Source organism: Oenanthe melanoleuca, chromosome 6 (assembly GCF_029582105.1).
Source record: "Oenanthe melanoleuca isolate GR-GAL-2019-014 chromosome 6, OMel1.0, whole genome shotgun sequence".
Lineage (NCBI taxonomy): Eukaryota > Metazoa > Chordata > Aves > Passeriformes > Muscicapidae > Oenanthe > Oenanthe melanoleuca.
In genome coordinates, this window is record NC_079340.1 from 32,691,903 (window position 1) to 32,702,245 (window position 10,343).

At 44.3% G+C, this 10,343-nt stretch overlaps 1 protein-coding gene across 2 annotated transcripts in view; it reads left to right on the forward strand.

Annotated features, from left to right (window-relative positions):
- DOCK1 (dedicator of cytokinesis 1) overlaps positions 1-3,087 on the forward strand; it is a 242,045-nt gene extending 238,958 nt beyond the window's left edge. For both annotated transcript variants that reach the window (XM_056494592.1, XM_056494590.1), the window contains exon 52: positions 169-3,087. In XM_056494592.1, the coding sequence (XP_056350567.1) occupies positions 169-264 (96 nt within the window). In that variant the 3' untranslated portion in view covers positions 265-3,087. The remainder of the gene's footprint in view (positions 1-168) is intronic.
- The last annotated feature ends 7,256 nt before the right edge of the window (positions 3,088-10,343 follow it).

Below are 10,343 nucleotides of genomic sequence, written 5' to 3' on the forward strand. Positions count from 1 at the left end.
AAAAGGAATTGGGGAGAGCATTGCGTGTTCCCAGCAAATCCTGCAGGGAGAGGTTTTTGTGAGGCAGAGGGCTCCACCCTTACTGAGAAACCTCCCAGAATTCCATTGATTCCTGACTCTGGAACAGCTGCTAACCTGGAATAACCTGCCCAAACTGGTTTCTTGCAGCACCTGCCTCCTCCACTCCCCAGCAAGACTCCGCCGCCGCCGCCTCCCAAGACGACGCGGAAGCAAACGTCTGTTGACTCTGGGATTGTCCAGTGAAGAAGGAAGTGGTTTTTTTTCCAAAGATAAAGCTGTAACAATTCATTTCTCTAAGTATTTTATGGTCTGTAATGTTTACCTCATTCAGGTGTGCAGTATCTAACATTTAGTGCAATGATAACTCTGTAAGAAATCCACTTCTCGCCGTGTGTCGGACCCAGCACTACATCCCCTGGTTTTGGGGTTGTTCCCTCCCATAACTTGAAAGAAATCTGGATTTCTACTTGAGACTGGGAGCTCCATCAACTGACAGAAGCCTCTTCCTGAACCTTCTCCCTGCTTCAGGATAACGCCAGGCACAGAGCTGAGCGTGGAGATCCAAATGAGAGCTGGAAATTTTTGTACCTAAAGATTTTGGGTATCTCTGGAGTTTCAAATGAGCAGAGTTTTTGTACCTAATCTCAGTGTATATAGGAATCAATGACAATATTCACATTCAGGGCAAGGGGAGGTTTCCTAGTGAGGTGAAGCTGCTGCAGGATTTCCCTGAATAACAGGGATTTTAGCCCAGGGTTAAAAATCAGACAGCACTGATTTGTGAAATTGGCCTGTGTTGCAAATAACCTGATTGCAATGAGCAGAGTGGAGATCTGGGGCTGTCTTGGCCACAGTGACCACCATGCCACTGAGTTTAAAACCTGTGGTGAGAGGAGGAAAAGTGCAGCAAAACCTCCCCTCTGACCATGAGGCTGCTCAGGGAATTTGTAAGGTCCCCTGGGAAAATGTTTCTGTAGGTTCTGGGGTCCATCAGTGCTGGTCCCTTTCTAAAAATCACCTCCCAAGGGCACAGGAGCAGCAGTTCCCAAATGTTGGAAGTCAGGCAGGTGAGGCAGAGCTGGCTTGGCTGGACAGGGATCTCCCCTTGGGTATCAGGTGTGTGCCCATGGTCAGGGCCATGGGAACAACACAGAGGTGCTGCTCCCCACTAGAGGGAGAAAATCCTGTGGTCAGAGCTCTGCTGGAGCTGCCAGAGCTGTGGGGGACACAAAAAAAAAAGGAGTTTTTTTCAAATATATCAATGGTAAAAGGCAGTGGGAAAATATGATCAGCCCATTCCAGGATGGGGATGGGCACCTCACAGGCAGGGAGAGGGACAGGCAGAGGTGTTGAACACACCCCTTGTCTCTGTCTTCAATGTGGGTCACAGGCCAGGAGGGTCCCAGTGCCCTGAGCTGCAGGACCAACACTGTGACAAGGATCAACTCCCAGCCAACCTGAAACTGCAGGATCTGCAGCCCCAGCTGAATCCCTGCAGCTCTGTGAGCCCTATGGGATTTATCCAGAATCCTCAAAGAGCTGCTGATGTCATCCTAAAACCTCTCTTGATGGTTTTTGAGCAGTCTGGGGAGCCCAGAGAGGTCCCAGCTGACTGGAAATTGGGGAATATTGTCCTGATTTTCAAGAAGGGCAAGAAGGAGGACCCTGGAAACTACAGGGTCAGTAAAATTATGGAAAAGATTGTTGTGGGAAGTTCTGGAAAACACCTGGAGGACAATGCAGTCATGGGGCACAGCCAGCACAGCTCCATGAAGGGAGAGTCCTGCCTGTGGCACCCAGTTTCCTTCTGCAGCAGGGTGATCCAGGAAAGGCAGGAGATGGAATCTTTCTGGACTTCTGCAAAGCTTTTGACACTCCCTCCCACAGAATCCTTCTGGCCAGAATGTCCATCCTGCAGCTGGAGAAACACATGATGGGATGGGTGAGCAGCTGGCTCAGGGGTGGGGCACAAAGGGTGACAGTGGCTGAGTGCCACCAGGCTGGCACCAGTCACAATATCAAAAAGACATTAAACTGTTAGAGAGTGTCCAGAGGAGCCAAAGGTGGGGAAGCCTTGAGGAGAAGGTGTGTGGGAGCAGCTGAGGCACTTGGGATGTTCAGCTGGAGGAGGCTGAGGCAGAGCTGGAGTTCATCAGCATCATCCTGGGGAAATGCAGGAACTGAATCCTCATGGCCATGGCCAGGGACAGCACCCAGGGGTGGCTGGAGCTGGGCCAGGGGGGTTAGGCTGGATTTTAGGGAAGGTTCATCCCCAGAGGTGCTGGCACTGCCCCGGGATGGGCTCAGCCCCAGAGCTCCAGGAGTTTGGACAGCACTGCCAGGGGTGCCCAGGTGGGATTTTGGGGTGTCTGTGCAGGGACAGGAGCTGCACTGATGATTCCCAGCTCAGGATAATCTGTGATTAATTTGTGAAATGAGTCATTGGTGATCCCCCACTGCCACTTTCATTCAGCTGCATCTTCTGGGTGCCCACGAGGGGGAAAACAAACCTTGGAGCTGGCAGCAGCACGAGGGTGTGGGGAGAAAACAGCGAGCAGGGGAGGTCCTGGTCATTCTGAACCCAGATGTTGAGTACAGAAACAGGAAGAGCTTTTTCCTTTCTCTTTTGTGTAATATTTCATGTTGGATTAGGATGAACTGAATGGAATCATTTTGTCCTTGTGCCATCATTCTGTACAGTGTTTGTATATATGATGGTTTTTAGAATGTTTTAATTTTTATGGTGCCTGCTTTTCATGTCATAATGAATTAATGTGCCTGCAAAGAATCCTTTATGTATTCTTCATTTCCTAATTGCTAAAAGTGTAAAGAAAAAACAAAAAGCATTTTTTTTCCAGATATTAAGCTCTGAGAAATATCAGACTGATGGGATGGGGTTTGGGGAAGGAGGAAGGAAAACTAACTTTATATTCTAGTGGTTTTTTTATTGTCATCACACTTTGGGTTTTTTTATTATCTACAATCTTTTTACTCTTACAGTAGATTGTTTTTAAATATACCACTGACTCAAAAAAAAAATAAACTGTTATTTTAAAAGCTTGTCTAAGAAAATGAATACATTCCCTGGGTGTTTTTATCCTCACTACAGAATTTTGGGAGCTGCTGCATTTTGTAGAGGGCTGTGTATACACTTTCTTTTTTTCAGGATTTTTCTTTTTTAGGAAGAGAGCTCATGAGAAAACTGAAATTTGTTATTGTACTGTTGTGGTTGTCCCTGCAGGTTGGAGCTAAAACACACATCAGCACTGAGAACATCCATCCCTGTGTGCTGTCCATGCCAAAATGATGGCTTGGGTGTCTCTAAGTGAATGCTTCAGAAAACAGATGAGTTTTATGTCATATTTTCCACCTCAGGTACCTGCTACACGATGCAAGTTCCAAGCAGAAGTGACTTTGCACAGCAGTAAAACAACACTGTTGTTAGCAAGGCAGAAAAATTGCCCTTCTCATAAAAAGTGGCTCCAGTGGTCAATTACATATTCTCATTTTTTTGCCTTAAACCACAGTGTCACTTTGGATCACACAAACACACTTCTTGCTGTAAAATCAGCTCCTGGAGTGTCCCAGGATTTACTGCTGGATCTCATCCTGCAGTTCCCTCTTTGTTCATGCAATCCCTGGAGCAGGCAGGGAAGGATTCTTGGCTGCAGTCAATCAGATACCCATAGTCAATAATGTATCAATACTTTAATTCTGTAATTCTTGTATTTAATTGAGGATTGCTTTAGAGGCTGCTCTTGCTGCAGGGAGCTCGTGCTGTGATGCTGGGTGAATTTTCCTCTTTTCTCTTCCATTTGCTTCCTAAAGGAGGAGAAGAGCTTTCCCACTGACCTTTTGGTGGATGCCTGTAAATTGTATTTCTGATAATGTGTTTGTTTTCACACGTCCTCAGCAAATTCCTGTGCTCATGCAAGTGTTATAATTCAGCCCTGTGAGACTCCTCAAACAAGAGCTGCACTTCCAAAAGGGTCTCACAGTACAGACTCCAGATCTCATCTGTGTGTGTGTTTTACAAATATGCAAGCTGAGCCTAGGAATTGAAAATCAGGCTCTCAGACCCGAATTGTCACTGCTTTTACACTCTAACAGCTCCTAGGCTGTGTAGAGCCCAGGCAGAATGAATTCACCCTGCTCAAAGTGGGGTGAAATCACACTTCAGCAGAGCCAGCTGCTAATCCTTACAGGCAGTGAGCAATCCCAGGATTGTATTATGTTGGTATTTCCCATGGTTTGCTCTCTTCTTTCCAATCCACTTGGGGTCAGAGCATCCCGTGCCTTGGGAATTCCTTGTCAGGTTCTGTGGGACCCAGCTGAGCTAATGCAGAGCTCCTTATGAAACAGCTCAGAAAAGAAACTTCTTTTAGAGACTTTACCAGTGGTGAGATCTGTGCTTTCCATCTGCCCCATTCCTGTGGGAATTCATCCCTAAATGGTTCAAGGAGTCTTTTGCTTTGCCCACCCCTGTGGAGGTGAAATTGGGATGACCTGATTTATTTATCTCCTTTATCCTCCCAGTGCCTCCATGCCCAAAGTCCCCACTCAGACTTGATTCAAATCCATATTTCTGCTTTTCCACAGCAGACCTTGGTCAGGGAATTGGCAGCATCCACAGGATCAGGTTTTCACCATCTGGGACAGGTCAGGGATTACCTTCCCCCAGGTGCTGTCCCTCTGCTCACACTTGAGAGCAGCTCCCAGGGCTCTGTGACACAAATGTCCCTGCAAGGAGCAATTCAGAGGTGCCAAGTTCCTGCACAGTGGAAAAAAAACCAGAATTTCAGTGGCCACTAATTTTCACTTCTTGAAAAGCAGCTTGAATTCACTTAGTGAAAGTCAACTCACAGGGCCAGGATAGAATGAGATTCCTTAATTCCATTTCCCTGAGTCCCAGCCTGGGAGTGAGGGTGGATTTTACAGGTGCACAGAGCAATCCCACACAAAACCACCAAGATTTGTTGGGCAGAGTTTGTTTGCTTTTTAATCACATTTATTTTCACTGGGAAGCTCAACACAAAGGTCACTCCTGAAGCTGGTTCCTGTAATTGACATTTATGATTACTGAGATGTCTCCAATGCTGCCACAAGTTCTAAAGGTAAAAATGTTTTTAAATTCAGTTTTGTTTTAACACAGGCATTTTTCTGTACCTTGGCTGTAGTTCTGTGTGACCTTACAGAGGAAAAGGATGAAAAGTTTGCATTGAAAATGTATTTATTTGTGATACATGAATAGGGATTCATGTGGGTGCAGGTACAGCTGTGTGTTCATTTTTAATGTGTACATCTCACTTCTGGTTGAGGTCTCCATGTTCAACCCCTTCCCTGTCAGTCCTTGTGGCCTTTTTGGGGACCTGTTTTTGTGATGTGTGAAGCCAGGCTGTGGCTGCAGCCCCTGCACAATCCAAGTAAGGCTTTTCCACTTCCCATCCTCACCTTGCCCTGTGAGCAATCAATAAATTGCAGCATGTGCAGAAATTATTGATGGAAAACAGAGCAAGCACTCCAGTGATGGTGAGCACTGAAACTCAGGGTTTTCCTCTCTCCTTGGTTTTTCCAGTAATGGGAGATGTGAGGTCCAACATTTCAATTTCCTCTCATTCTCCTTTTGGATTTTCCATGGCTGTAAACTGAATTTCAGGCTTGCATTACCTCTTCTTGGGGATGCAGAAAGGTGTGGGCTCAGTATAAACACTGGGTTATTGTATGGGGTCTCCCCAGCTATTCTCCAGTGAGGCTATTTATAGGATTTTTAATTTCCCTTGGGGTTTTTTTCCTATGTATTCTGCAGACATGAATAATTACTGTAAATTGTGTTTCTCTGTTGAATGACACTTTTATTTTTCATTTCCAGTGTCTGTGGCATTGTATTCAAGCACTTCAGAGGGAAGTGAATTAAATAATTTCCCAGCTGAGGAAGGTGGCAGTGGACTGCAGTGCTGGGGACACTCCTGACCCCCTTGGGATGATGCTAAAATCCAAATTTTGAGAGATTCCTCTGCCCAAATTCATCTGCACAGGAGACCACGTGCTGGAGTCAGTAGTTCAGGTTTTATTGCACAGTAAATGTGAGGTAGAGAAAGGAAATAAAAAAGAGATGAGAGAGATGAAGCAGATCTTTGTCATCAACCTTTTAGGGAGTCCTTGCGAGGAGAGAGCAAAACCAAACCCAAACCTGACAGTGGGTCCTGTTCAGGCATTTTTGGTGCATTTTTGGCATTCCTGTTGTTGGCTGGTTTCTCTCATTCTCCCGTGGCTGTGCCTGCATTTCCTCAGCACTGCAATCCCAATTTCAGCTGAGTTTCCTCCTCCACCCTCACCACGAGCGATGCTGGGTCACTGCACTGAGGGGAGAGCAGAAAATGAACCAAAACCCTCCCAGGGGTGCAGAGAGATCCTGAGCAGAGCTGGAGGAGCTGTGGGGATGGAGAGGGACCAGGCACTGTTCCAGCTGGGATCTCCACGATCACTCAGGTAAAACAATCCCAGCAGCTCCAGCCTGGCTCAGCAGGAATTCTGCAGCTCAAACCACTTATCAACATCCAATTTCCCAGGATGAACACTGCTGGGGGAGTGCAGCACGAGGGGGAGGCACTGCACGGGGCAGGGACCTGGGTTAAGCTGTAATTACTGTTTCTCTGCAAATTAGATGTGTGTGCCCCTGTTTAATTGCATGAGCTCAACAGCTCACCGAGAAAAAATCCAAAGAAATCGACCATAAATTAAAAAAAATTAAAAGTAAACCACCTTTTTTCAAAAGATGAGGCACTTATACCCACTTGTGTTGCAGGAGGTCTGTAGTGAGATATTGTTTTACATTTTATTGAGATCTGGTTGTCAATAATTCTCAGTTTGCTGGTTATAAACTTCCTTCCATGAGTTTATTACTGTGTACATTTGGCAAATACTTTTGTTGTTGCCTTTTTTGTTTGAAGCAGCCCATTATTGTTGAGTTGCTCCACAGAAGGAAATAATAGAAAAAAACACAAAAACAAAACCCAAAAACCCCAAACTAAAACAACAAAAAAAAAACCAAACAAAAAAAAAAAAAAAAAAAAAAGGATTTATAAATAATTTTGTGTCTTTCTTCACTTTGTGGTCCCTGTGGAGGTGGGCAGAGATCTGTGGGAGTATTTGAGAAGGGAATATAAGTAAATAAATATAAGTATATATTATACTTATATTTATATATATTTATAAATATATATATTTATATAATATATATTATAGAAATAAATAAATATATTTTTATATCTTTATATATATTATATCTTTTTTTTTTTATATATTTTATATATTATAAATATAAATTATATAAGTAAATAAAACCACAAAAAACCTTGGGAAGAGACAGAGTTCCTTTGAATCTCTCATCAGGAGCTCCTGGAGAGAAATAAATCAGTGTTGGTCTGATCTCAGCTGCTCCATGGGGCTCTGGACACGGTGGCAGAAAAGTGACTTTGGAAAAAAGAAATTTCCTTTTTTCTGGTGTGAGTTTTTCTGAGCTGTGGTGTTTGTGTAGGGTCAGGAGCAGAATTTGTGTCTTAGGTTCAGCCTGGAAAATTGGGAATTGGGGTTGGATGATGGCAAGAGCTGCTGTTCAGTGGGAGAAGGATCCAGGGAGAGCTCAGAGCCTGAAGGGCTCCAGGAGAGCTGGGGAGGGACTGGGACAGGGGATGGAGGGACAGACACAGGGAATGGCTGGAAATATTCTGGGTTTTTTTTTTTTTTCTAAGCATTTCACCATTTTCCTTTATTTAGGGAAATATTTGTTTGCTAAAAAACAAAACAAAAAAAAAAAAAACCAACAACAAAAAAAAAAAAAAAAAAAAACCCAAACCCTGCCAGAATTGCAACCCCAACACAGAGTCAGGACTCAGCAGATCAATCTTCCCATTTCTCTCCCAGCCTCAGCCTTGTCAGGCTCCATTATTCTCAACACACTTTGACAGTTCTGGGTTAAAAAGCATCAATTCCCTCTGGAAATGTCCCTCTCCTGTAGGAGCAGCTCCTTTCCTGCTGACTTTGGGAGTTCCTTGGGCACAGGGCAGGTTTGGGAGGGGGAGGCTGCCTCAAAATGTTGCATAAACTCATTTTACTGCACTTGGCAGTGGCTGTGGCATCCTTCTCAAGACACTTTAATTATTAATAGAGCTGGTGTCTGTGGGTTTGCTGGGGCCATGTAACTCCTGTTGGAGACTGTAAAAAAGTCTGGAAATGTGGAATTCTGTCCCTGCTGGAGAACTGCTGCTGTGCTGGGCAGAAAAACAAGTCCCAGGTGACCTCAGAATTTCATCTTTGCCAGTAAAATATGATCAAACCTTTGCAGGTATTTTTATTTTCTTCATTTCCTTTGTTGTTTGGTTTTTTTAAAACAATTAGTAGTTTACTTTTGAAAAAAAAATGAATTAAAAATAGGGAAGGGCAGGATGGGATTCACCAGGGAATGGTTCAGCAACAGGTGCTTAAAATTTCCTTCTGCTGGAACCTCCCTGTGCATCCAAAATTTGTAAAGGTGGTATTTGCCATAAAAAAAACCAACACCCAAAATCCTTCATTTTGCCCAACACCTATTAGTATATTATAAAAATCCCAATTTCAAAACCCTTCACCATGAGAAGTCACACACTCCTATTTTTACTATGTGATTTTAACTCCATCACTCCAATTTAGAAACCTTCTCTAAAACCTCAAGTCAAAAACAGCACTCCCCAAAAAAATTAGTACCAAAAAACCACAGAAACCCCAAAATTCCCAGGTTTCTAATATCCAATTTATGGATCAGGAGCAGAGCCAACAGTTGAGATGTTTTATAGCAAGCAGTGATTCCGCTGCTCTGTAACACCCACGGCTGCAGCTGCTGAGCTCTGGGCTGCAGCAAGAGCCACAAGTTGTCATTTCCCCGTTTCACTTCTCCATTTCTGGCTGGCTGTGCCCTGTGTGTGACCCTCCTGCTCCCCAGACTGCCCTCGGGGCATCTTTGCTGCTGGGATTTCATTCCTGACTGGAGCCAGGCAGCAGAGCTGTCCCAGACTCTCACATCTTGTTTGGAGTTTTGGTGACAGCCCCAGGGGTGCAGCATCATCACCTCAGCATCTGCACCGTGTGCTTTTATCCCCCCTGCTTGTAGGAACACTTCTGAATTCTTCACATGCACAGGGAGAAATGAAAAAAACCCAGCTCGAGCCTAGAATGGCTGGAGTTTTTAATTCTCAATGTAAATTTGCTTTGAAAATGATTTTTTCCACCCAAATCCTTCATTGATGATGCTGAGGTTTGACTTTATAACACCCTCAGAGCTGCTTCTGTTGTTATATTTGCCAAGAAAACTTTGGAATATCTGAACCACCATTTGCAAAAGTTCCTGGAATTTCCTGGAGTGAAATCTGAGCTTCACATTTGTCTGTGGGCTCCAGGAATCAGGGACCTGTTGGGCAGCACCTGCCTCAGCTCAGAGACAAAATTGCTTTCAGAATTTCAATTTTTTTTTTCTGGCAGCTCTGCCCTTGTCCCATTCGATGCTGCCCCCCCAAAGTTAATTTCTTATTCAGGAGAGTGGAGATTTCTTTATGTAAATCAAACAGCTGGATACATGATGCTGGTGCCAGTGTTTTAAACCCATGGAAATCCAACTTTTTCATACCAGTTTTGTCTCCCATGCAGAATCTCTGAAAAATCCCTCAAATATTGAGTCCAACCCTAACACCTTAAACCAAACCTGAAGTGCTTTTTAAATGAACTATTCTAATTTTACTTTTGCTGTTGTTTTCACTGTTTTCACTGCCATGGCTCTGGGAGATGCTGCTCCTGACAGGACCTGCTCTGGTACTGCAAAAAAACCCCAATTTATGTTTTATTCTGAAAAGCAGTGGCTGGAAGAGCTCTGGCAGAGGCATTTTAATGATTACATTTCATTACCACACTGATGTCACCTAAAATCCTCACTCTTCACACCCTGAGACTAATGGGAGGCATTAAAGGAGCTTCAGTGGGACCAGAGTGGCTCAGGGTTGTAGTAAATGCATCAAAAAAATCACAGAATAATTAAATTATTGAGTCCAACCATTCCCCAGCACTGCCAAGGCCACCAGTGCCCCATGTCCCCAAGTGCCACCTCTACATGGATTTTGAACAGAGCTGGTCCAAATGAGCTGCAGCTCATTGCAGAGGGAAAGCAGAATGAAAAAAAGAAAAATTAGAATTGGATTTTTAAATATCCAAGGCCAGGTTGGACATTGGGGTTGGAGCAGCCTGGGACAGTGGGAGGTGTCCCTGCCATGGCAGGAGAGGAATGGGATGAACTTCAA